The sequence below is a fragment of the Delphinapterus leucas genome, chromosome 16 (assembly GCF_059928025.1).
Source record: "Delphinapterus leucas isolate spDelLeu-1000000601 "Yukka" chromosome 16, BTC_Dleu_Yukka2, whole genome shotgun sequence".
Lineage (NCBI taxonomy): Eukaryota > Metazoa > Chordata > Mammalia > Artiodactyla > Monodontidae > Delphinapterus > Delphinapterus leucas.
In genome coordinates this window covers 33,877,893-33,905,468 of record NC_143144.1, presented here as the reverse complement: position 1 = coordinate 33,905,468, position 27,576 = coordinate 33,877,893, and the positions used below count along the sequence as shown (strand labels likewise).

Genomic DNA, 27,576 nt, shown 5'->3' with positions numbered 1-27,576 from the left:
TTTAGGCTTTGCAGGCCATATGCAGCCAAAGACTACGTAAACAAATAGCAAAGCTGTATTCCAATAAAACTTTATTGGTGAACGCTGAAATTTGAATTTAATGGAATTTTCACAGGTCATAAAATATTATTCTAATTTTTTCCAACCATCTGAAAATGTAAAAACCACTCTTGGCTCTCGGGCTGTAGAAACACAGGCAGAGAGGCCGAATTCGGCCTGCAGCTCTAATTTGCAAGGCTTGCTCCTCGGCTTGTGGCTGACAGTCACGCAGCGTCACAAGCACCCAGGAGCTTGTTAGACATGCACAACTTCAAGCCCCACCCCGGAGCCGCTGAAGGACATTTTAAGAACATCAGCTGTGTTCGTTTGCACACCTCGGTTTGAAAAGCACTGGTGTAAGTTCTCTGCAGACTCCAAAGCCAGCCTGATGAATCCCAGTGCTGTAATACAATTTCCCAGAGAATTAAGTGGCCCTGGGAAAGTTCTGGACTTCTCCCTGCCTCACTTTCCCCACAGGCAAGATGGGGATGATAGCATTGTCTCCCTCATGATAGTTGTGAGAATCACACACACGAGCCCGGGCGCACACACAGAACTGAAACAACATTTGTAGTTTAATCTCAATCTCGTGTTATGTTATTTTCCCAGCCACACTCTGAGACACGCACTGTGGAGAAACTGTGGCCCAGAGAATTGGAGACACACGCCCAGCGTCACAAAACAAGAGTCTTTCTGCCTCCAAATTTACGCTGAGGGTACATACAGGAGAGGGCATACTCCCCAGGCACTCAGGTCTTCCTGCCCCTGTGTCCCTTCTAAGGATCCCCTCTCAGTAGCCCTTTTCAGCCCGTGCTTCATAGATATCCCCCCCACTCCCCAAGTATGCAGGTCCAACTCTACCACACAGGGACCTCCCCAAATCTATACCCCAAGATACCCTTTCAGCTCTTGAAATTTATCTTCCATTAAGTTGCACAGTGTTTTTTACACCTTCTCTTTCTAGTTATAGATTGTAAATTTTCCCTCTGCTGAGTCTTGTAGCTGGCTGACTGTTTTTCATTATATTTGTAGGGCTCAGGGAAAAAAAAAAAAAAAAAAAGACAATTCCTTTATTTGAGTATCCTGACATTTATTAGCATAATAAAACTCTCAAGAAGAGATTGCAGTTTTCCAGACAGTAATTTCATTTGCAGGACAACTTACAAGGAATTTATTTTAAAGCCAGGTAAAACCTAAAATCTATGAGACGTGCAGAAAGTGCAGGCCCCAAATAAAAAGAAATAAATGTATTAGGCATGGAAAAACTCAGCTGTTGTCTCTCACATGTTAATTAGGGGTGACAGGAACAACAGCTTGGGGAATCAGGTTCTCAACCCATCTTGGTCTACTTTCAAAGCTGCTTTGGAGTGAGAACTTTCTTCTTGTTAGTTTCTTCTAACACCTTGAAAATCATCACATCACATCCCCCTGACACGTCCCTGCTAAGCATGAAACTGTTGCTGTTGTTAAAGCGGTTGTCATCAGCGATACCCTCCATTTGACAGAGCTTTCGTATTTATCATTTAACTGACCTGCCATAAGGCCTAGTGTTGGCCATATAGAAAATTCTCTCCTCAGTTATACTGAGCTTTAGTGAGGTTAAATAACATGAACAAAGTCACATGGTTGGTAAGTAGCAGCCAAAGCTCTAATTTGATTCCTCTGAGTCTAATGGAAAGAAGGTAATTTTAATAATAATAATAATAATCAGGTTTTAAAGCACTTTACAGTTCAGAAAGCAGGTTCCCTCCATCACTTTATTGCATTCATCCAGGGGCCCTGTGAGGCAGGTAGATAGGAGAGAGGACATGGAGTCAGCATGCAAATTTGATAGTATTGAGCACGTTTGTATGATGGGTCCTTACCCTGGCTTCCCCAAAAGGCTGAGCCTGCAGCAGTGCTTATGGGCTGCTGCTTCACCCAGGAGCATAGTCCCAGGGGAGCAGGAGAGAGCGAAAGGGGAGTGAAGCAGAGAGGGAGGAAGAACACACAGGAGGGGGTGGCACTCATCTGGCCACTGCTTGGTTTCATCGTGACTAGTTGCTCAGTCTTGCAGGGCTGTCTTGATACGTCTTGCATGTGAAGAACTGCCTCTCAGAACAGTCCCTCCAGAAGGGAAGAGGAAGGGAGAAGAATTGGTCACCATCCTCTGTCTCCCATTGATCAAAGGTTCCCCTCATGGGGAGTTAACCTCCAGGCTCTCCTTGGCTGCATGGCGTCTTAATGCCTCTGCAGTAACAGAAGAGAGGCCCATAGCACCACACGAGGCAAGGCACCATTGGCCGATCAACACGGTGGGAGAGCCGTGCAGATCTGGTTTCAGTGGTGGCAACTGGAGTGAAACAAGTGGCCAAGGTGATCTGAGGAACAGGTGAGGCAAGGGGTGGAGCAGAACATAAGAGATGCCTGATACAACTATCAAGTAAGGTAACCAGTTCATTGATGGCCACAGAGTCCATTCATCCTTTTACTCCCACCAAATACAATGCTGCCAGCATTATTATACTAGTCAGTTTCAGGGTGAGATTTGAACCCAAGTCTTCTTGATTCTAGAGCCTAAAATAATCCCATGATAACATGCCAGATACAGATATATATTTTATATATATATATATATAAAATCCATAAATATAAAATACGAGTATGCACAAAGACACCATCGCTGAAAGTTACTGAGTTACTGGGAGAGTCTTCTTGTTAATATGAAGAACACACTCAGTATAAATGGACAGTAGAATCAAAATCAAAAGAAGTAGGAAGGCAGAGGTAATCATTTGAGTAACCTGCATAAACAGGACCACATTCTAGAAAGCAAAGGCCTTATCAGATGTCTACAAGCCATTCTTGAATTTATAATTCCCCCTGGGGCTTAGGCATATCTGTAGGAATACATGAAACCACTGCCTCAATATTGCAAAACCAGGGCCAAGATATGATTCCAAGACAGAGGAGGGATGGCAGAAGAGGGAAGTACGAAGGCAGGGCAGTATCAGTCATCTCGTCTGGAAGCTGGGGCTCAGACGCCTTAGGAAATTCCACTGATAACATCAATGATAGTGACAATGAGTATCATTTAAAACACAGTATCTACGCCTTCCATATAAATCCTTTACAACATTTCTTCTCTAATCCCCATGACTTTATAAACAGTGACAAATAGAAAATAACTTACTAGAAATCGTTGCTGATGGGTGTTGGAAAACTTTCAGAAGAAGTGCAGTCGTTCAACAAACATTTATTGAATGTCTACCATATGTTAAACTCAGAGTTCGGCACTGGAATTATTTGTATAATTAAAACAGGATCCTTGTATTCTAGGAATTCAGTTTAGGGCAGCCATGACAAAAAGGCTTCATCTTCTGAGGTTGTATCTAAATTTTTCAGGAAAGAGTTGCACCAGCTGTTAGCAATTTCTGTCCTGGGCACTGGGTCAGGAACCAGCAGCACGTACACCATATATTTCATATTCCTTGAAATATACTAATCTACTTGTCCCTGTGGATGGTGGTGGATCTTCCAGAAGGCCATAAGAATTTGAGCTGGGAAGTTCTTGAGTTCAAAAATAGGATGCCCCACGGAGTCCAATTGAGAAGGTGGAAAAATATCATTCAAACAACAGATGGTAGTCTGGTGGGCTGTCCCTCTGTCCACAGGGTTCCTGCAGCAACTCTCCCCCTGAAACAGTGATAATTTCCTCCTAAAAGGAAAAAAAAACGGAAAATTCACTTATAATCAAAAAAAGGAAATAAAGGTCCACCAGAGAGAGACCAGTTCGAGATAGAAAGACTAAGAATATGTATCTGCCTCCTCTGCATTCAAATTTATAGAAATGGCAGGGAAAAATTTGCTTTTAAAAAGAAATAAATCCATAAAAAAATGGGAAAATAAGAAGGAGGACCACCAACAGAACAAAAATGTTGGAGAATACTTGAAAACCAAAGGCAATACAGGATGAGATTGTCAGAGGAGTGAATGTGGGGCAGGGGCAGGGGCAAGAACAAGTGTCAGTGGGACAGGCTGGGGAACTCCAGGTGGCAGAGGGCTCTGCCTCAGGCAGGTCAGGAAGTGAGGAGAGGCACGCAGTTCCTTGGGAAACCAAAGAGATCCAACTAGTTCAGACATCTCCACGCCCAAAGATGAAGTACTCACTGTCAATTCCGTCCCTCACTTCATGAACAGATTGGATTTGGGAAACAGGGACTATATCCACGGATGAATAAACAGGAATTTCAAAGTTCAAAGATCCCCTCAAAGCCCCAAATTTATAAACATTTAAGGAAGATCATAACCATAAAAGAAAGATGCCAAACTCAACAATCGAAACGACTCCCAAGAAAATATCAGGTTTATAAAACAAACAGAGTCTTTAAGAGGTGCGTATTAATCTCCTCACTGGAATAAGAAGATAAATCATCCATGAAACAAGAATGGACTATTATAAAATAAAAGAACCAGTTAAAAAGCCTGGAAATGAAAGGGATGCCCATTTAAGTTAAAAAAATTTTTTTCAGTGGAAGACCTGGAGAGCAGAATGGACGTAACTAAAGAGCAATTTAGTCGCCAGAAGAATTGATACATCAATAAGAAAGAGACATCTAAGTAGAAAAATGGACAAAAGACATTAACACAATTCACAGAAGAAATCCAAGTGGCCATTAAACATATGAAAAAATCCTCAGCATCAGTGGTAATCAGAGGAATACAAGCTAAACAACAGTGAGATACACTGCCCATCTTATGGGAAAACATTAAAATGACTGATAATCCCCAGTATTGGCAGCAGTGTAGGGAAACAGCCTCATATAGTTTGGGAAGAAGCATGAATTGGCGCTACATTTCTGGAGGGCAATCTGGCAGATCTTTTCAAAATAAAATGTGCTTAGTCTTCTATCCAGCAATTCCAGTTTGACGGATCCATCCTAGAGAAAGACTTGCACATGTGCCCAAAGTGACACATGCAAGCAAGTCTCTGCAGCACTGTTTGTGGTCACGAAAACCTGGAAGCTACATAAGTGACAAGCAAGAGGAGGATGGAGAACGAAACTGTAAGATACATCCATACCAAGGATGCGGTGCATGCACGGACATGAAGAGATCCCACAGATGTATGTCAGTAACAGCCAGCATGTCCTGACAGCTTACAAATGTCAGGTGCGTTGTTGTAGTGCTCTACACAGTGATATCTTACTGAAACCTCCCAGTGGCCCTGAGAGGTGAGTCCTGTTCTTAAACCTACCTTACTGAGGAGGAGACTAAGGTCCCAAACTTGAATAGTAGCCCAAAGTCACACACAGTAATGAAGTTGGGATTTAAAACTTGGCAGCCCGATCTCAGGGACCATGCTTTCAAAAAATACATTCTATGAAATATTAAGCAAGTTTTTTAAAATCCAATTGCTAAGCTCTTGGTAAAGGATTATCCAATTTGTGTGAAAAATAACAAAACTATGAACATACATTTTGTTATATGCATAACAAAAAAATTCATGTACATAAATTTCTACATTAATGCCCAGGAAATACCTGGATAGGGAAACAGCAGACTGGTAATTCAAGATGGAGGATAAAAATGGGGGCTTGAAATGAACAAGACTTTTGCTTTGCACTGTATTTGATTTTTCTTAGAATGTAATCATAAATTGTGTAATTAAAATGTTAATTTATAAAAGCTGACCACCAGATCTACACAGGGGCATAGACAAGATCTCTCTTCAGTGTTAGAAACTCAGTTGCCAGCCTCAGACCCTACATTTGGGAGAGGGTAAAGACCTCCAAAGACATCTGGTCTAGCCTTCCTATGCAGGAACCTGTCCATAGCATCTCTGAGAGACGGACATTCACCCTTCCAGGGACAAGGAGATCATCACTGCTCAAAGCAGCTTGTATTGGACAGAGAGAGCACACAACGTGGCTTAGAGGAACAAGCATAAGCTTTAGACGCAGACAGCCTGGGGCTTATCTCCTGGATCTAGCTGGTACCAGCCATGAAAACTTAGACAAGTTACTCAAACTCCCTGACCTTGGTTTCCTGATCTATGAAATGGGACTAATATGCCTCCCTCCCAGAGCCATGGTGAAGATTAAATGAGAACATGGATGAGAGCAACAGGCACAGCGATCGACACAGAGAAGGTACCAATATCCACGTACCCCTCCTTCCTCTTTCCTATAGTTGTTAGAAGGCTCTTCCTGATGCAAGTAGAAATCTGCTTTGATCCTGGTTAGCCTAGTTTTCTGAGCAGTCCTCTCCTCCCAGCATCTAGGTATTTGTAATTGGGTGGTTTTCTATGTGCTTTACGTATAAGTTCAAGTTAAGAGCTGCCCTAGAGCCCTGGGGACATCCATGAAGAAAAAGTAATACAAATCCAAGAGTCTCTATTACAGCAAAAGCCCAGTGAGGCGGTCAAGTAATTCTGTGAACATTTCTACGCCTGCAAAGCTCAGGGAGATGGGGGACCCCTGAGCTGCCACAGCTCTGTCTCCCGGAATCCTGAGCCCCCGCCCCCTTCCGGGTCACTGAGCTTCACCTCTGGCTTTCTTCCAGTTACTACTAATGCCAACAGCCACGTTAACACAAAAGTTGTTTCTTTTTATATACATCGTTTGGAAGAAAACGTCCTTCACAATGTGAGGTCCACGACAGGGGAACAAATAAGAAAAAGAGTTGTGGGAAACAAGAACATGCATACCACTTCACAGTTACAGGGCGCCGTTATGTACATCCCCCCATTTAACACTCACAGGATCTGAGTTAAGTATTATTTACATCCATTTGCCCAGTTAGCAAACTAAAGCTCAGTGAGACTAAGGAAGCTGCCTGAGGTCACACACACTAAGTGGCAAAGCTATAGCTGGAACAAGAGGCATTGTAACTGAAAAGCTTCTCTAACCACAGGGTTGCCTGCCCAGCTAACTTGACGAAGCTGTTGAAGGCCTGCCTAGAATGTCCTCAAGAGGGACACCCTGGAAAAAGCTGGGGGTGAGACATGGGCTGGGACAGAAGGCAGGTCGACCAGCCCCTAAGTGTTGACAGTAGGCAGCACTCAGGTACTCAGGGTGAGAAGCGGCTTGGAGACGGGTGTTTGAGGTGCCCGCATGAGTAGAGGGTCAGCCAGAGAAGAGCAGTGGCCCCAGAGCCTGGTCTAGACAACCTCTTGTCTCTTCTACCAGCATGGTCTAGATCCCTGTGACCCTAAGGACCTTCTGCGGCTGCTTGCTCACTCTCCATCCCCATCTCTTAGAATGCCCACAGCCTGCCTCTCCCCACCCACCCCCATCAGCACCCCTAAGAGGGATACCTTGTGGAAATCAATGAGATCCGTGAGCGTTGCATGGCGATTGGGGTCCACTCCCAAGAAGCTGTAAAAATCCCCAGAGGCATCCACAAGAAAATGCTTGAACCCTTTCTGCAGGCGGTAGGAGAGGGTGTAACCCCAGATTTTCTCACTGACCCGGACCAGAAATGCACCCTCAGTCATATTCTCAAGGAGATCTTCGGCATCTTCTCGGCTGATAATTCCTGTTTTTTTTTAAAAAAAAGAAAAGTCAGCAGATTCTGCAACCCCTTCCCCAGCCAGCTACCCTCCCCGGATCATTCCTGCCCCTCAGCCTTGGTCACAGGTCTAGAGAAGGGAGGGGCCTCAGGAGCTGTCCAGCACTTGACTTATTCTACTGAGGAGACACCTTGGCCCGGAGCAACTAGCAGTGAGCCTGGGGGCAGAGTTGCTACTCGGACCCCAATTTAGCAAGCTTTCCCCCAAATTAAGCCACACTAATTTGGATTAATTGGGTAAAACTGGGTAAGCAAAGAATTAGTAAATGAGCTGGAATTATAGCATCTATCGATTACAAATACAAGTCAACAAGAATTGCCCTGTGGAGAGCCTTAAGAGTACTGCTTTAATGACCAGACCAGAATGACTTACGATTACTGCCTCGGTTATCTCTCTGGTACCCATGAGTGAGCACCTGAAAACAGTATTTCCTCTTAAGAAGTAAAAACACTTCCTCTGTCTACCTGTGGACACCAGGCAAACAGTTTCTTAATAGGGGCACATAATTCAGCTCCACTTCGGCTCAAAGAACAAAACGTCCTCAGGTTCTGCAGTCCTACACAATGTGGCTTCACCACAGTAGGAGAGTCAGGTCTGGCCTTGGAGGTGTTTGTACATCAGGGTCAATCCCCCAAAAGGCTCTTCAGGAGCCGCTGTCCTCTAGGGAGTGAACGAGAGGCCATGTGTCTGGTAGGTCAGGCTCTAGAGGGGGCGGCGGTGGGAAGAGGAGGGGTGTCAGGAGACCTAGATGACCTGCCCACCTCTGCCCTCACCTGCGCATGGGACCTTCAGCCAAGCCCTCAACTTCCCCAGTGTCCTTTGACGTTTAAGTGACAATCTTAATCTACCTACTTCGAGGGCGCATTACGACTTTCAAGTGAGACCAAGAATTGAAAATAATTTCATAAACAGAAGAGCTACAGAAATGTGGGCTCCTGCTCTCAGCTGTTATTTGGGGGAAAGGTAAATTGCAACACAATGTCCTCTTACACACCTACTTGTTTACCATCTGCATTCATTCAGCGGGATTATTTATTGCCAGTCACATAGCAGAGGGTAGAAGGTAGATGGGCTGCTCATCACCATGACCCTGAAGGCACTGCATGCTGTGACTCCCCGCCACTGCACCCCTGGTGCCATTGCCATGCTTCACTGTAGGGACACTCCCTTCCCATATTCTTCCTACTTAACAGGAGGTGTGGCAGGACTTCCTTGTGCCCAAAGCAGAGGACACAGAAGCAACCACACTGTCACATGTCCCCCTTTTAAGACAGCCAACACAAATGGGGGCCACCTCTTTCCTCCTTGCCCAGGACTTATCAAGAGGCAATCAAGCCAGCCACCCGCTCCCCAACCAGGCTGTATAAGCAGAAAACCAGGGAGAGAGAAGGAGAGAAGAGGGTGGGAAGCACTCCCACCGCAGGGTGCCCGAAGAATCACACATACATACCATGCAGGAGGGAGGATGCTCCTTGGATGGCCTTGGTGGGTTCAGCCAGAGAAGCAGGGACAGCCAAAAGAGGACCAACCGAAAGGGCATGCCCAGGATTTGTCAGAAGACTCAGCACTGTCCCCCACCCACCTCCCTGGCCCAATACCAGAGGACCTAGGCCCTAAAGGTGTCTAGGGCAAGGAGGTAAGTAAGGGGAAATAGAGATGGAGCCAAGGGCTGCGAGGAAGAAGGACCAGAAGATGTCTCCTCTGTCCCAACTCCAAGTACCTCAAGCTGAAGCCCAGCCTAGACTTGGGAGTTGGAGAGGAGGGGAGTGTTACAATGGGCGGGAGACTGAACAAACTTAAATATGACTTGACTTTTTAATATGCAAAAGTGACCAGTAACCCCAAAATGACAATGCCATGCATCTCTGCCATCTAAAACCCTCGAAGGGCTTCCCACTGACCTCCGCCTGGCAGAGTCTGGCTCAGGAACAATGGACACCAGGCTCTGAAAGCCCGATTTGTCCCAGCTGACCCTGAATCCTCATTGTAGGATTCCTCTTTTCTCCCAGGAATCACAGGCTGCTGGTCACCTACACTCTACCTTTGTGTGGGTTAGAAAAAGATGTCCCTCTGGGTGGTTGAACTAGAAAAAGGTGCCTCCCTGGGCCAAAATGGCTAAGCTCACTTTTCTGTATTTCAATCCGTTCTCCCCCAAACTAGCCCCCTTGGCTTCCCTTTATTCAGTGTGCAACTTGCTTAACCCTGTCAGGAAATCATTTTTATCCCAGGAGGCTCCTAGAACGTCCCACCTTTGGACTTTCATAACCTTCTGTCCAAACTCTATGGTATATTAGTAAAGTGGCTGGGAATAGCTCAAGGGCAGAGCCTGTGATGGCCGTGGGAGTATTCTGTTCAGCCTCCCTTACAGGGAGACCCTGCTTCAAGGAGCAGCAATGCTGGTGAGCTGACAGCCTCCAGCTGCTGGTCCTTCAGGATCCACTGGGCACAGGGGGTACTATGTGCCTGACTCGGACAAGGGGTACTATGACGGAGCCCAGGGGGTACCAGAGCTGCCATGCCTACCCAACGTGGGACTCCTCTAGCAAGCAGTCTTTCCTCAAGAGCTTCCCATCAGCCTGACGAAGATGTTCTCTGAGCTGCACTCCCATATCAGGCTCTTCCTCCCAATAATCTGTCCTTCCTTCCCTCTGCTCCTTCACAGGTGTCAGACCTGTACCATGTTCAGAAGACCCTCCCCATCTGTCCTGCTCTGTCTCCCCTTTATCCTTCACAGACATTTCCTCCAATAAAGCTCTTGGACTTCTGCTTCTGGAAGACCTGAACAGACACAGAAATCTTATCTTTGTATTCCAAGTGCCTGGAATGTTGGGGGCTTGTTTGGAGCAGTGATCAGGCACATGGACTAAAATCACAGCTCAAGGACTTGATCAATAGGTGGCCTTGGGCAGGTCACTTAAGCCCCTCTGAAACCCAGCTCAGTGACCTCATCTATTAAGTGGTTCTGATTATAACACCTACATCATACGGTTGTTTGAGAATTCATTACGTTAACGCATGAATGTGCTCGTCACGCGTGTGAATGTGCCTGAGAACATAATGACCACCCGATACAATGTAACTAATTTGCACTGGATACACTGAGTACGCTACACACATGCCAGTGTTGGATGTTACCTTGAGCTGGTGGCAGCAATGGTCATAGTACTGCCAAGCTGTGCTGCCCACACCCCGCACACAGTCCTCTCAAACAGAGGCTGCTGAAGGGGACTTCCCCCGGGCCCCAGCCGGGGATATTCCTGGGAGACTCTCCAGGTATCTCAAATAGTAAGCATCTGTGAACTCTGCCCCCTCTTTGATACCTACCTGGGGATCAAACTTGTGATTTGGCCCAAGACCAAAGGTGATACAGCCTCATAGTTCAGGATGGCAAAGAATTTCACAGGAAACCTGACTCCTAAGAGAATTAATTGGCTGAGGGCCGTGTAGGATGATGGTGAGGAGAGGCTGTTAGGTTTTCCTGCCCCGTTCCCTCTGCTCTCCATCGCTCTCTCTCTTCTGGATCACCTCGAAGCCAGGTGTACTAGGAATTAGCATTAATCATATCCCATCCCACCTCCTACCTGAAATACTCTACAACCTCCTGGCCAAGGAAAGAGGGGGAGGGCCTCACCTCACCACTTCTGGCTGGGGAGTGAGCTTACCGTTGGGATCATGGAAACTTTCTAACTCTGCTAATGACTAGGATCTTCTGCTGAGGGAGATGGCCTTACCAGACGATGTTCCAGGGTAAGTTGCTCTGGAATGATTATTGGAGTATGCAGCTACACGTTCTTTCTGAGCCAATTCTCATCCCCAGACAATAGGAAATGTAGTTTTTCCAGAAACACTTTCTCTCCTTCCTTCCTTCCTTTTTTCCTTTTTCCTTCCTCCCTTCAATAAACATTCATCAAGAACTCTCTAGGAACCAGGTCCCATGCTGGGCACCTGGGAGTCAGCATTAAATGAGAAACAATTCCTGCATTCCAGAATCTCTGACTCTGGACTGAAATCAAGATTAGCAAAATTTTTTTAAGAGCGGGCGGGGGAGGGGTGGTGCTCGCTGTAACCAGTGGCGATAAAGGCTATAGGGCGTGGGCTCAGGGAGGCGACCCACACAGCCCTGGAGCCCAGGGATGGAAGCTCCAGTTAGACTGAAAACAGAAAGGTTAAAACAGAGAGGCAAGGAAAGGAGGGCAGTTTGCAAAAGGAACGAGCAGGTGATTCTTTGTGGCTGGAGGGAGGGCTAAAGTAGGAGCTGGGGGGAATTCCCTGGCAGTCCAGTGGTTAGGTCTCTGCACTTTCACTGCTGAGGGCGCCGGTCCAATCCCTGGTTGGGGAACTAAGATCCCGCAAGCTGCGCAGCGCAGCCAAAAATTAATTAATTGTTTTAAAAAGTAGGAGCTGGGCAGTGGCCAGATGTGTAGAGGCTGGCAAGGGTCAGGCCCCAAAGTGCTCTCCATACCATTAAAAAGGATTATGGACTTAATTCTGAGGGCAATGGGGAGCTACTGATCTTTCCTAAACAGAAGAATGTGAGAATGTTCAAGGGTGGAAAATGGATTGAAAGGTATGGATTGGAGTCATACAAGCCAGGGATTTCAACTCACTGAGGGCTTTTTCACCTAAGTGTTGCTTCACAGCTCCATTTCCACAGTTGTGACATTGGTATCCAGCTCCCAAGCCACTAGTCTACCAGGAACGGTTTCTGTTTTGAAGCAGAAAGGCAAAAGGATACACCAAGGGTCACATGAGAGGCCTTCTATCAAAGCCAGCACTGGGCAGTATCTGGGGACTCAGTGGCCCTCATCTCATTTAGCCTTCCTAACAACCCTACCATCGTCAGTTCATAACTGAGGACACTGAAGGTCAGCAAGAGAAGTGACTTACCCAAGGTCACAGAGCTATTAAGTGGTGGAGCCAGAATTTGAACTCAAGTCCTCGGACTCCAAGTCCAGTGCTCTTTGCTCTACACCAAGTTATCTCATGCAGAGGACAGCAAGTGCTGTGAAAGACACAAGAAGGAGGAAATTAATGAGGCCTGTAGAAGTCAGGGCAGGATTTATAGAGGCAATGAAGGGGGATGGGAAGTGCACCTTGAAGGCTGGGTAGATGCTAGGTGAGCAGAAAGGAGTGACGATGAGGTGAAAGGAGAGAAGAAGGGGTAAGTGAGTGAAGCGTCACAGTGAAGACCAAGAATGACACAACCATGGGATATTTATATAAATGTGACATAAGTTTAATCTACATTTCAGGAGGTTAAGAGACATGGAGAATGGAATGAAAGGTCTAACACATGTATAAGCTGAATCCCAAAAAAGAGAGAGGAGAATGAAGAGGAGGGAATATTTCAAGAGTGAATGCTGAGAACTGGTCAAAGACCCATAACAGTGAAATGGCACAAAGCTACTCAATGTCTCATTTTGTCAACCAGAGAGAAAAGGCAGATTACCTGCAAAGAATAAAAAATTAAACTGATGGTTGACTTCTCCATTGCAACAATAGAAGCCAGAGGACAATGAGATAATATTTTCAGAGTGCAGAGAAAAAAATAATGGTGTTTAATGAAACTCTTTCAAGGTGAAGGGAAAAATAAAGATGTCTTCAGAAAAAAAAAATTTGAGATTTGACTACTAAGAAAATTCTAGAGGATATACTTCAATTAGAAGAAATATAATCCTAGACAGAGAATCTGAGATGCTAGAAGGAATGATGAGCATGGCTACTGTAGGTCAATTTAAAAATATATATTGAATTACATTAAAATTGTAAGTTCAACATTAGTGTACCTATAATTATAATAGGAAATAGGAAATGATTTTATAATAGGAAATAGTCAAGATTATACCTGGTGTGAACAGAATGCTGTATAGAAGCTATATGTAAATTATTTGTCAGCATTTCATGCAAGTGTGATTATTTTCTAAGGCCCTTGTAGCTCTGGTTTTATGAAATATGTGAATGTAGTATTTTCATCAATAAAGTTTAATATGCTAAGCATTAGTTTAAAATTTGAATGAGAACAATGTTAGGCAGATATGAAGTTATTTACCACATGTTGTAATGATCATGTTCTGAATTGATTTCAATATGCAGTATTTGAAAAATGTCAATACATAAAGAAAAGGAAATGAGTGCAATTGAGTCAATATATTTTTTAAGCAATTTTTATAATTTAGCAGACATTGCATCTTAATATAAGTAACTATTAAAATCGTGTCCTTGTGAAAAAATAAATAAAAATAAATATTGACTTACAAAATAATAATAATAATGGGTAATTTGAGGGTTTGAATAAGATAGAACTATAATACTGGACAACATCTTATCAGTTGAGAGAAGGGTGCTTGGAGTTTAAAAAATCTTTGTTTAGGAAGAGGGTAAAGATATATATTAACTTTATAATATATTACGTATGCATGTTAAATCACCTGAATTAACCACTAAAAGACAGGCTTTGTTGTTCTGTTGTTCTCCAACAACAGAAGTGGGAAAATGCAATGAGAAAAAAATTTTTTTTTCAATGAAGTGTGAAACAAGCCAATAACTGAAAAATAAATACACTATAGTTCCGTTTATATTAAATTGAAAAACTCACAAAGCTAAACAGTCTAGTGTTTGAAGATCAATATATAAACAATACATGAAGCAAAGAAATGATGGGCAAAATACTGAGGATAGGGATCGTATCTGATGGAAGGAAGAGGGCTGCCCTGGTGAGAAGCACACAGGGGCTTCCAAGGATTGGTGATGTTTCCACTCCTTAAGTTTTCATTCTGTCCTGCTTTTCACCAGGGTCAGCGGCAGAAGCAAACAGAGGTGCAACCTGGAAACTGAGGCAGAATCCCGGCATACAGATGGAGGCCCTTGATGGGGACTAAGGGGAACAGGGCACTGGACTCGAGCGGGCCCACAGGTCCCTGATGTGCCCAAGGCTTCTCGGGAGGTCAGAGGCAGTCCGACTAACTGCAGCGCCCTCTGTGGGGACACTACCCAAAAAGACAGGGCCAAGGTCAGGGGACAGAGGCCCTTCAGGGCAGCAGCCCCCTTCCCCACGGTTGCATCAGGCGAGGGTGAAAAGGTGGGGCAGGCAGAAGGGAACGTGTACGCTGGCACAGCAAAGAAGCCCAGGCGCCCATCACCCCCACGTGAACATCACAGGCAGGAGTTTGCAGCCAGCACACCTGTGAAGTGGAGCCAGCTGCTCCTGACTTCTGTCTGTTACTGCACCTCGAGCACAATTCCCGAGCATTCTTCCTGCCACCTCGCCTAATCATCTCCCTGGACTCCGCGCACATGCTCTCAAACCCCAACTACTCCACGTTCACTATCAAAATATTCAATATTTGCTCCACCGGCGCTAACAGGCGGCAGCCCCAGGAAAGGAAAGGCACTCTAAGCATACTTGCAAAAGACCCTCTGCTCTAATGGACCCATAAATCCACATGTTAGCAAATCCTAAAGCAGACCCGGGATTCAGTTCCCAACCCCTCTGCCACCTCCGTACCTCCGTCCCTGAAATCGTTAGCTTGGAATTGAACCTCAGTAACCAAATGAGCTCCTTTTATTTCTGTTAGAGCTTCTCCCTGAAAAGAAAGGCAGGCAGCCCAGACAGGACGTTTTACTTTTTATGGGTCTCAATTTATCTGACATGCGTATTTCTTAAAGCTTTCACCAAAGCTACACCTCACCGGCCAACAACTCCTCCATTACCTTTCTCATTCATTTTTGTGACTTTCCTTCCCCTTTCTTATTGCCGTCCTTTCCAGATGGTATCATTAAGGGGGCTGGAATTATTAATCGCTTCATTCTCAACAGTTTCTCAGAGCATCCTAAAGCCACACAGATTGTGATGAATGAGTTCAAATGCCTTCATTTTTTATAACTCCAAATGAAATTTAGCCACAGTTAACTGCTGAGACGAGTGTTTCTCTGGACAAGCATCTTGGTTCCAGATATATTATGCACAAGAGGCACCATTCCACGCCCATGACTGCCTGCTCCAAGCTGACATGCCAGGTTCAAATCACTGATGCCGCTGTTCATGACATGGTTGCAACCACCCAGCAAAACGACTTCTGAAACTGGCTACACAAGGATCCTGTGTAGCACTAACCTCAACTGGAAGCATAAATTCATTATTTGATTCATGCCAGTCTCACTTACTGTGAGTTCCACTAGGCCAGTTATTTTCCTCAATATGGTGGACATAATTGGTCTTGCCCACTCAGGACCATCTGCCCTTCTTCTGGCAAGGGAATGGTGAGCTTCCTCTGCGAGGCCACACCATCCCACTCGGTCTATACAGTTGCAATGGGATAGACTCTTCCCTGCTCTGGGGATGGTCATGTGACTCAAGCCTAGCCAATCAGAGAGCTCATCCCTCTGGCCATGGTGATTGGTTCAGGAGTGGGCATGTGACCAAACCAGAGCCAACAAGGCAGAATAATGGGACTAATACCAGAAATTATTTGAGAGAAAAGTATGCCCTATCTTCTGTTGGATTCGAACCTAGGAGAATGAACGCACGCATGCAACCACAGGCTGATGCATTGCTTGAGAATAAAAACAACATGGAGCGCAACAGAGCTGAGCGATGGAGAGAGGCCAGTTGCTAAAAACCTAAGCTCCCTGGATCAAGCAAAGCCTGAAGCTGGCCTGATGTTTGGGTTTTTCCAGTCACATAAGCCAATAAATTCTCTTTTGAGTATACCAGTACGATTATTTTTCTGTTAATTTCAAGTGAATGTAAGTGCCATGAGGGGAGGGAAGTTGTCAGTTTTGTTCACCACCACATGCCCTGTACTTAGTACAGTGTCTCACAGACAACAGAAGCTTAATATTAATAATCAACAAATGATTTAACTGCCTTACACAGGGAGCCTGCTCCCTGGTGCCCCTGCCCAGGGAATTCGACAACCCCAAACTCTGACAACTCCCTGTTTTACTCCATTTACTGCATTTACTCCATGAGGACTCCATTTATTGCATTTATTGTGGAGACTGGGATAGCATCCCTCAGGAAGTCTATGGGAGGCGGCCCCAGCTGCACGAGGAGCAGACACTTGCCCCAGCCAAGAATAAGGCATGGCAGCTGAAACAGCTGTCCCCACGGCCCAGAGATGGCTGGATGTCTCCTAAAGGAACAGCCATCTCTTCATCCTCAAGGAGACATCCTGGACTGGAAAGGAACTGACTCTCCTGGGCACTGTGTGCCCCAGGGCAGTTTCTTAACCTTTGGAGCCTCTAGTTCCTTACCTTGAGATGGCAGCAAGGCCACAGTGCGTCACAGATAGGAGCGTGGACTGTGGAGCCAGACCACCAGGGTTTGAATCCCACCACCCCCACTTACTAACACTGAACCGCAGGCAAGTGGCATCACTTCTCTATGCCTCAGTTTCCTCATCTGTGAAACGGGGCTAATGCTAGTAGCAAGCACACAGTGTTATTATGAGCATCAAAGAAGTTAAAGTATGTGTTGTGCTTAGAAGAGGGCCCCACATACTGTAAGCACCATGGACCTAACTGCTAGTATTATTACCTCTTCCAGAAAGTTGTGCAAAGGGTAAATGAGATACTGGATGTTCGATATTTACTGGACACAAAGCTAGCACAAAGGAAATGGTCACTGAATTACCAGGTAAAACATAAAAGCCAGTGTGAGCCCACACATGAGGCCAACCAACCACACTTTGTGGATATAGACCAGTGCACACCTGACGGAGGAGTGGTACCAGGTCAGGTACCCCCTGCCCAGGGATGCCACCAGTCCAAGTGGTGCCTCTGGGCACCTCCAGATAGACACAGCCCCATGCAGGGTACAGGGCCTGGAAGCAGGGAAGAAGGGGTTGGTGATAACTTCATGAGATCAGAGAAATTATAGAAAAATAAAAGTGCATTTTCTTTGTACACTTAACTAAACTTGAAATGTGGCTACACAAATGTTGGTAATGCCTTACTGTCTGCAGGGGGCTGACAGCATATTTGTGACGATTACAGGAGAAAGCACACGTTAATTGCAAGCCATGTTGATCCCTTGCAGGAAGTATTTCCAGGAGGTTGAATCCTAAAGCAGGGGACACCCTCCTGCCCCGTGCACTCCCGGGGGGCTGATGAGGGGGAGTGTGAGTCACAACACCCCAAAGCAGCATCACTATTTTAAACGAAAGCTGTAAGCAAATGACGCTGACACGTGACTGTATAAAGAACTTAAGTACTAAACAGAAGGTAATTTGGGTCTAATAAACTTTTCATAATTAAACATAAGTGTTACATAAGTCATTTCCAGAAAGCTTCTCAACTACTGTAGTGACCATACTTTATTCTCTAGCAAGTGTCAAAGCCGCCATATTTGTTTCTCAGATAAACAGAGAAAGCAGAGCTCACAGTAGGAAGGGGTGGGAGAGAAAAGTCGTGTCATCTGATCTAACCCCCATCATACTGGACAACGCACGCTTTCACTGTCTTGACTGAAGAGCCATCTGGCCTCTGTCTACACATCCCAGCAGTGGGTGCTCCCAGCTCCTGGAGGTAGTTTATCCCATCTCAGGACAGCTAACTGCTAAAAAGATGATCAGACTGAACCAAAGCCAGCACCTTGTGATTTTCACCCAGTGTTTCATTGCTTGAGGCCGCTGACCTTGAGGACATTAGTGGTTTGAAGACACAGCAGCTGTGCCACCCACCCCAAGTCTTCCACCTCAACCCCATGCCTGTCGTCACAGAAATGTGAGGCCAAGGGCTCTGGCATGAGCCGGAGCCCTGGGTGCCAGGGCTGGGATGAGCTTGGGGCTGGGGACTGGTGGGAAACTAGACTACAGGTCCCAGAGCCAAAATAACCTGACAGCAGTTTCCTGGGTCTAACCTATGATAGAAACTTCCCGGAGTCAGCAAGGTAGGAGGAATCTCTTGTAGCCACCAGAAATACGATGAGACTGTCAGAAGTATATTAAATCAATTACATCAACAGAAATCAAGTCTATTGTCACTCTGTGCTTCTATTTAATCCAGATAGAAAATAAAAAATCAGTTCTATCAAATCCAAGCCCTCTAGGTCCCCCAACCCCTGTCCCTTCCCACACATTTTAGTTACCCACACCTGTGCATCAGAAAACAATCTCAGCAAAACATCCAAACTAAACGTGTTAGGTAGACAAGACACCAAGGGTCTGAAATCAGAAACACGGAATTACAGAGAGCAGAAAGGAAAGAGTTACGATCTTGGGAACCCCATTACAGCCGATGCTTTCCTAAAGCAAAAAATAATTTCGCTCTCTTTGTAATCTTTTTTTTGATACCCTATAGCCAGTGCACAATTCTTTTAAAAAGAAGGAAAAAGATTCCTTTATTTCTTAGTTGGAACAGCTTAAGCAAGAACTTAAGAGAAAAGTAGGTCAACTGACCTACTTCTTTTCTTCTTTCGAAATGTTTGCATTTGGGATCAGATTTGGTGGAAATTTTCCATTCCAAATTCTGCTCAGGAAAGGAAAATGAGCAATATGACTTGATGAGATGGATCATGACATGCTAATCATCCTTCCAAATGACCCATGTGTTACCCCTCACAGCTTTTAAAAAAATTTCAAGATGGGTATCATATTTATAATGAAAAAAATTCAGACTTTTACTTTTTGTGGGGAAAGCTAAATATGTACCATCTTCCTTTTGTGAACAGTCGTTTGATGTCATCATTCTCTTTACTTCCAAGTGATAGCAGTGGCATACTCTAAGGGTACGAAGCCACATTTACATGCTTCAAATCCCGATATGCATCTCCAAAGGCTACCGTGTTGATTTATTCCATGTAACAAGTGGAAGCATTTAGTGCAAGTTCTGAACACTTTATAAATATCATACATGTAATCCTTATAACACCACCACTACTTTCTCTACCCCTGGTTTCCTCAGCTAGTCCTTGCTTCACATGGATTTGGTGCCTGGGTCCACACCACCCGGGTCCCCCATTCTGGCTGCCACCTCTCAACAGGTTCCAAAGCCTCACGTAGTTTCTTATCCTTCCACTGATCTTGAAAGCCGAGGACAAGAGCTTAGCTGGCTCACTCTCTCCATCTCAGCCCCAGACACTCTAGCCCCTGAGAATGACCCCAAAGACCAAACAGGGCGCTCCCAGATTTCCCCTCAAGCTGGGCCAGGAGACGAGTGGCAGCTTTGCTCTGGAAGGCCCACGGATTGAGGAGGGGTGAGATTTAAGAGAAAGAACTCGGGCCGTGCGTAACAGAAGTTCAAGTGAATATACAGTAAGGGATTGTGGATCCAGAGGAGGCACTTTTTCGCCCCAAGCTCCCTGCCTGGCTAGCAGCATATTCAAGGGGCCACCAGAGTGGAGGAAGAAAACCTGGGGTCCAGAGGCCCTACATCTTGTCCCAGCTCCCATGCTTACTGCTGGGTGAATAAGGGTGACTTCTCAAGCTCTCTGGTCACCAGCGTCTTCATCTGTAAAGGGCTAACCATGACCAGCTCGAGGAGAAGTTGAGAGCACCTGTGAGATGGTGCACGTCAAACCACTCTGCACGTCTACACAGCCAGGCAAACACACAAGACTTCACAGCGGCAGCCAGTGAGGAACACTGATCAGCCCGTTCAAGCCTTTCCTGCTCTGCAGCTCAGAGAGGATGTGCTGTCCCGGTGCATGCAGCTGTGGGGGACCGGGGCCGGGGGCAGCGAGCAAGACCCCATTCCCACTCAGCCCCGGCCTCCCCAGGCACAATCCTTCCCACCTCCTAGGGGCTGCCGCCCTGCAGGACTCCTGGAAGGGTCATCCAGACGGGGTGCCCACTGCTGTGCCTCAGTTCCTGGACCGCAAACAACATCAGTAATAGGGACACAAATAAGGAGAAGAAGCACAACAGTCGCTGGGAGAAGAACACCTCGCTCCACAGCCCGCAGACTCCCGCCCGGGCGCCTGCTCTGCGGCCAGCCTCACGCCCTGGCCAGCCTTCCCCATTCTCCTGACCGCCTGAGAAAACTTTGGAGGTCCTGGTGCAATGCCAGCAGAATCACACTGCATCCCAGATGCTAAGGAGAGAAAGCTCTCAAGGGCCCTCGGGCCTGCCATCTGAGGAGTCCAACAGCCATCCTGCTGCCCAATAGTAGCTGCAACCACCTTTCTTCTGTTGAAGTGAAATGTGTCTCTTTAGAACTCCCAGCCCCCGAGCCCCTTTAATAATCTCCCTTTCTCCAGACAGGACTCCAGAGACTGGGGAGTAGTGGCTCTGTTCCCCCCTTCTGCAACACAAACATTTCCCCAAATAATCACTAACAATGCTATGACTCCTACATTCTCCCCCCTCCCCCCTTCAAAGACATTCGGATGCGCTGTGGTCAAGAGCAAGGTGGACAAGGAACCTGAAGGGAGGGACCCAGCCTAGAACCCTGCAGCCCTGGGACCTTCAACACTCCTCTCCTCCACGTGTGCCCTGAAGTCGCAGCATGGGCAGGTAGGACGCAGTGCCCATTCCACTTAGGAGCTCTGCTTTGCACGGAAAGCCACCCCCGGCTGCTGGACCCCCGCAGGCTGCACCATCCACATGGTGCTTGTCAGAAAAGGCGTGATGGGAACACCCCACTTGAATGCAGGACAGGCCATCAGGAGATCCACTCCGGAGCCCCAGCTCCACCATCCACTGCGCAGCCGGGAATCTGCCCCATCCACTCCCCGCCAAGCCCTAACTAAGGGCCAGCCGCAGACAGCCAGTGGGTTGCTGCCAGGACAATGAACCACAGACCAAGTGTGACTGTTTTCTAGACTGTTTTCTTTTCTCAGGAAAAGAAATGGGTTCTGACTGAGCCAGTGTTCAGACAGAGGATATTCTTAATAGTTTTAGATACATGTTGAAGTCCAAAAATAGATACTTTTTTCCCCCAACGTCAAGCTTATATGCACTAGCTTTTCTCAGGAGTATTTTTGTATACCAGAAGTCTCTCTTAGAACCACTGGAACATAACAATGAACCGAGGAGAAACGAGGAAGGACTTTAACATTTTCTCTCTCTCTTTAACAGAGGGGACTTTATCAAGAACCCCGTGGTCCCAGCGGGGAGCCAGTTCCTCCTTCCCTCCCGCTCTGTGCTCTGAGCCCACGTCCCCAAACTGTTTCCCCGGGGAGGTGGGGTCTCTAGTGGCCCACCTCAGTGCGTCAGCACTCATGCCAACGGCTCGTTATGGCGGACAGAGCGCATTTGGTGGCTTGATCTTCATACGTATCCTGTGGAGTCAACGTTATCATCACAGATGGGGAATTTAAAGGACATACCCAAGGTCACAGAGCTGCAGGGTTCTAGAGGGGCCCCAGATCTTCAGACTCCTTGCCCACATCGCGCTTTGGATTAGACCTCGACACATCCAAATACGTTTGATAGAAGGGAAGAAAATAGAAGTCACAGCAGTCCTTTTTAACCTGCATCTAAAATCCATCTAAATTAACTAGGAACGCTTTCCCCAGGAAAGAAAAGATTTATATTGGGATTGCGATCGATGGCATTATGGGCTCAAATTCTCCTCCCCTCCCTGTCTCCATACCCTTTGACACATGGCTTTGCAGTTCCTCACACGAAAGGAGCAGAAGATTTTTCCCAGCGCCTCAACTCTGTGACATATTGTGGCCAATGGCACGAGGTGAAAGTGACAGGGTGCTGGTTCAGAGGCTAGACTTCTGGAGCCTAGCATGCTGCCACGTGCTCTCTGGTTCCTGAGAAGAGCATGCCTGGGCTAGCCTGCCAGTCCCAGGAGGAGCCTGAGAGCTACACGGGGCAGAGCCGCCCCAACGAAGATGCCCAGCAAAGACCAGCTGAGAGCAGAGCCCCAGCCAACTTGCAGCGGACTCCCTAACAATTAGACTGTGGGGCAGGAGGTTTCTTCTCTTGGACAGATTAACATGGGGGGGGTCCCACAAAGGATGCTGTAGGGAATTGCTACATTGGAAGAGAAGTTGGACCATACCAGAAGTTCCAGACTTTGGGGTTTTAGGTATAAGTAAAAAGGGTGGAAACCAACATGGGGCTGCTCCCTTTTTGCTCTTCTGAACAAAGGCAGTATATAAAAAAAATAACTACTGCTTACTATCACCATCAATTCATAAGACATAGGACATTTTAATACTAAAACTGAGGAGAGGATATCATCTTCGAGTACAACACAGTCCTTTTCAAGCAAAGATAGTTGGCCACCCTCCATATGTGAGCCTTTTCCTTTCATCTTGTCACAGATCAATGAAAACTTCGACACATAGCTCTCGTCCGTGAATTAGCAACATTCCTGCAGGCTTTATGGTGGAACTGTGAGAAGAACACGAAATCAGTTACGTAAATTTCGAGACTTAAATCATGGTTCTGGGGCTTCCCTGGTGGTGCAGTGGTTGAGAGTCCACCTGCCGATGCAGGGGACGCGGGTTCGTGCCCCGGTCTGGGAAGATCCCACATGCCGCAGAGCGGCTGGGCCCATGAGCCATGGCCACTGAGCCTGCGCGTCCAGAGCCTGTGCTCCGCAACGGGAGAGGCCACAGCAGTGAGAGGCCCGCGAACCGCAAAAAAAAAAAAAAAAAAATCACGGTTCTGTTTCTTCTGTGACAATATAAAAAGTACATGTCTTTTTCATCAGGATAGAAAATAAAGCTAAAGATAAATGTAAGCACCTCTGCCGTGCCTTCTCCGTTGGCTGCCACAAGTGCAGCAGAGCAGCCAGTGGTTCTGACAAACCCCAACCGCGACAGAACTTTTAAGTTGCACTACGCAGGTGCCCAAGATGCTAGTTTTGCGTTTCCATGATTATTATAATATACAAATGAACAGGAAAGCAGTGATGCAAATGGAACCTCTCACAGGGGCTACAGGGACACATAACAGGGACAGAAGTTAGAGGCAGGGAATCCCCAGGACCAGCTCCCAGGACACACAGCTAGACCACACGTGAACGTCAACTGTCGACTTCCTGAGCCATAAAGAGCTACCCCATCCTTCTGTTAGATTTGTGGAGGCCCAGGAGAAGGAAGGGGTCTGAAAGTGGATGGTGGTCCCAACAGATTCTATTATCATTCCAAACTATCCGTACCACAGATGCCAGGCTGGCTCTGGCCAGAGGAATGTGAGCAACCATGGCACACGTCAGTTCCAGGCAGAAGCTCCGGGAGCCAGTGTGTCGCTGGCCGTGCCCCTCTTTTTCCCTCTGTCATGAGATCACTGGCGTTTCCAGTAGAGGCAACTCCTTCTGTCTGAGGCCCAGATTAAAGTTCACAACCAACTCCCACTGGGCATGTCACATGGGTAAGAAATGAGTCTTGGCTGGCAGACGTCACTGAGACTTTGGGATCATTTCTCACTGTAGCATAACTAAGCATAATCTGACTGACATGATGGGGATGCTACTGAGGTGAAGAACTCAACATCAGTGGCAACAGAGAAAGAGGGTTCATTTGTCTTGGATGCGTTTCTCTACATGATCCCTGAGCAGGTAAGAAGCAGAGGTGAGGGCTGAGTACAGAGATGCCTAAGACACAGGGCCCTGGCCCCTTGGAGCCCATGGCTAACCGGAAAGGCTAGCCTCACCTCTCGTGTGGCTGGGTTTTCTCATTGCTCCCAGATTAACCTCACTCATCAGGCCCTGAGGGGACTCACACACCTACCAGGCCCAATGCAGAGACAGAAGATGCCTCTGAGGAGCCCTGGACGGCCAAGGAGGCTGTGAGGTGAGGGCAGTAGGCAAGAGCCATGTTCATCCCTTCCCAGCAGAGAGGGCAGTGCACGTCCACAGCCCTGGGGCCTGCAGTCCCCTGGACTCCCGCTCACAGATGTTGTGCTTGGTCTCTGACCATCTCCATCAAGGTCACTCAGTGTTTCAGCACACGCCCTGGGGAAATCAAAGCTTGTGCCTTGAGCTCAACACACTCAGTGAGCAAAAAAAGGACAGACATGGGACCTCTCTCTACTCCACTCCCAGCAGGTGAGCCAGGAGCGCTGAGCCTTAGCCTTGGGAGACCGGCCAGTCTTCGTGGGGCCGGAGCGGAATTAGCGGAGTCTAAAGTCCTTGACTCCTCTGATTGTGGTGGCCCTTCAGGACCCCGCACCAACCCCAGAGGGAGGCTGAGATGTGGAAATGATCTGCCCCTGCCCCAGGGATCCGGAAAGCCACCCTACCGTGGAACCAGGGGGCGATGGCTTTGGTGCTCCTCTCAAAGCCCGCGCGGCGAGGCAGCTGCTCCTCCTTAAACCAGCGCACTATGACTTCTCTGGAGACAGGACACAGGGGCCGCTCCCAAGTCCTGCTGAGACAGAGACCGAGTGTGGCAGAGTCAGGGAGAGAGCAGGGGGACGGCGAGAGGGGAAGGAAGGAGGGGGAGGGAGTGGGGGAGACCACTGTGAGAGTGAACAGTCCCGACGCCCACACTCACGCCTGTGGACAGGATTAAACGAGTCCAGGTACTTGAAGGCGCTTTGCAGGTCACAATGTACCAGCTGTTATTGTTTTCCCCAAAAGAAAACTGTTGTCACTTAGTTTGAAAAAAAGCCACGCAGGTGCGAGTGCGAAGTAGGATAGGAGGGGATGTCAGAGGGAGAGAAAAGGCATATCTGCCCTCTAGAATGGCCAGGGCATAAACAGCAGCGTCTATGAAGAAGGATCGTAATGTAATAGGAGCAAAATTATTCACATGTGCGTGTCCTCCGCCCTCCCCAAACCTGCACTGAAGAGAACTCTGGTTTTGCCCCTCCCCGTCTCACCCACTGCTGCCATCTAAGGGGACACCTGGCTTGGCCAGCTAGCCTTCCATGTTTTATGAGGCAGAACCAGGACAGTGAACAGCCTCAATGTGCTCTGGAAACGGCTGAGCTTCACCACCAAGAAGTAAGAGGGAAAAGGACAGGGGAAAGGGAGAGGGGAGGAAAGAGTCGCTGCACGGGCTGACTTTTGATGGAGAAGCAGGTGTGGAATTGAAGATCCTGGGAGGGAGATGAAGAGGGGCACCTGAAGAAGGTCTGAGTAATAAATTAGATGCTTTTTGATATTTTCTCATAAGTAAGCCCAGATTTTAATTGTTATACTGTGGCTCCTGAACGTATACAGAGACGGGGCCACGTGAGACCCCGCTGTACTAGAGCCCCACTGACATGAAGCCCAGTAAGGGTTTGACAGCACATTCCCCGTAACAACACACACCACTGTGTGTTGAGGTGATATGCAGCAAGATCACATTGCACTGCTGTATGGGATGAAAATAGAGCTTCAGCAGACTTTGGGCCCAGCATGAACAAGCACAGCTTTCTCACCCTTCCCCCTGAGTGACAGCAACCTGGCAAAGGCTCACACTGTCACTGCTGTCTGTCCACCTCACAGCACTGGCATTTAGAATTCACCACCACTGTCGTCGTCTCTTATGAAATAAACACCAGCACGAAGTCCCCAAGTCTTTGCATTTCCCCTGCACCAACCAACACTTCGATGCTGAGCCCAGCACTTCCTGGCAAACCCCAGAATGAGCCCCTATTTTTACCTGCCCTAAAATGAATCCACATACACACACACAGTAGTGAACACTGTAGATTTTAGAAAAGATGCAATAAGAGGGTGAGGTTCCATTGAACAGCCTAAAGCCATCATCAGTGGAGTCTGTTCTCCAAACCCCTTGCTTCCCGCTGCCACCTCTGCAGGCTTTTTTTTAACACCCCCTCCAACCAGCTTTGCTCCTCTGTATCCGCCCTTGAGGATTTCCCTCTTCTCAGGAACCTCAGGTGCTCTCCCTCTTTATGAAGCGGAACACTGCAGCCCTGCCCCAGCCTCTTCCTTCACACTCGCCTTCCCCAATAAATAACTGTGCTCAGGGGGAAGAAATATCCTCTGGTTTCTAGGACTCATTCTCCTTAGAAGGCAAGAGGAGGTTATAAATAACAGCAAGGAAAATTCGTTCACTCTTGTCCCTCTGTTTCTAAGCAGAGAATCTGATTCCCCAGAATATAAATGCTAGGACCAAGTGCTCCAAGAGGCCACCTGGCCAGAAGCCTCACTCCTGCACCTGGAACTCTCTCCCATCAACAATGTGTCTGCCCCCAGCATAACCGGGCAAGCGTGGGCTGGCCGCCGGTGCCGGCCGCCGGTGCCAGCACCACAGTGCTGAGGGCAGTGAGGCCACGGGGACCTGTTCCATGGGGCAGCCACAGGAAGGAGGCTGAGGCATGGCTTCTGCCGCTCCATCTGCATGGTCCCTGGTCCCCCTGCTCCACCCAAGACGGCACACTGTGGCTGTCACTTCTCCTCCTCTACTGACAGCCACACACAGCGAGCCTGGAGCCAGACTGCAACACAGTTCATGCAGCTCTGTCTTCTGGGCCTGAAGGACAAATTATATGTCTCCTTTAAAAAAAAAAAAAAAAAAGCACAAGAGGAAGAAGGCTTTTCTAACTATGTCTCCAAATCCAGGAAACATAAAAGAAAATCTGACCTCATAAAAATAAAGAACTCCTGCATGACAGAAAACATCATCATAAAAGTCAAAGGACAAATGACAAATTGAGGGGGAAAAAATGTTTATCACAAAGAAAAGCATCCCTAATATTTTCCCTAATATTTAAGGAGTTCCTAGAAACAGATGGCGAAAAGACCAATAACACAATGAAGAGGCAGGAAGGGAAATGAACAGACAGATAGAGAAATACCAAAGGCCCTTAAACATATACAAAATACTTCATCTCACACATAAATAGAAATGCAAATTTAAGTTTTCACTGAGATATTATGTCTCACACAAAACACAAGTCTGACAACGCACTGCTGGCAAGGCTAAAGGATGAGAGTGTTCATTGGTACCACCCCTGTGGAGGGCAAGTTGATGGGAACTATCAATACTGTAAGTGCATGTAGCCCCTAACCCATTGGTCCCACTTTTGGGGATCTCTCTTGTAGATAATAGTTGCGTGTCTACAAGGTTACTCATTAAGGGCACTGTTGGTAATAACCAAAGATTTCAAACAACACCAATGTCCAGT

At 47.1% G+C, this 27,576-nt stretch overlaps 1 protein-coding gene across 1 annotated transcript in view; it reads right to left on the bottom strand.

Moving 5' to 3' along the window:
- Window positions 1-325: 325 nt before the first annotated feature.
- The window catches only part of SH2D4B (SH2 domain containing 4B), a 101,084-nt gene continuing 73,833 nt past the window's right edge, over window positions 326-27,576 (bottom strand). The window contains exons 6-7 of the mRNA XM_089897780.1: window positions 24,736-24,860; window positions 326-3,736 (exon numbers count right to left, since the gene is read on the bottom strand). Of these exons, the coding sequence (XP_089753906.1) occupies window positions 3,648-3,736; window positions 24,736-24,860 (214 nt within the window). The 3' untranslated portion in view covers window positions 326-3,647. The remainder of the gene's footprint in view (window positions 3,737-24,735; window positions 24,861-27,576) is intronic.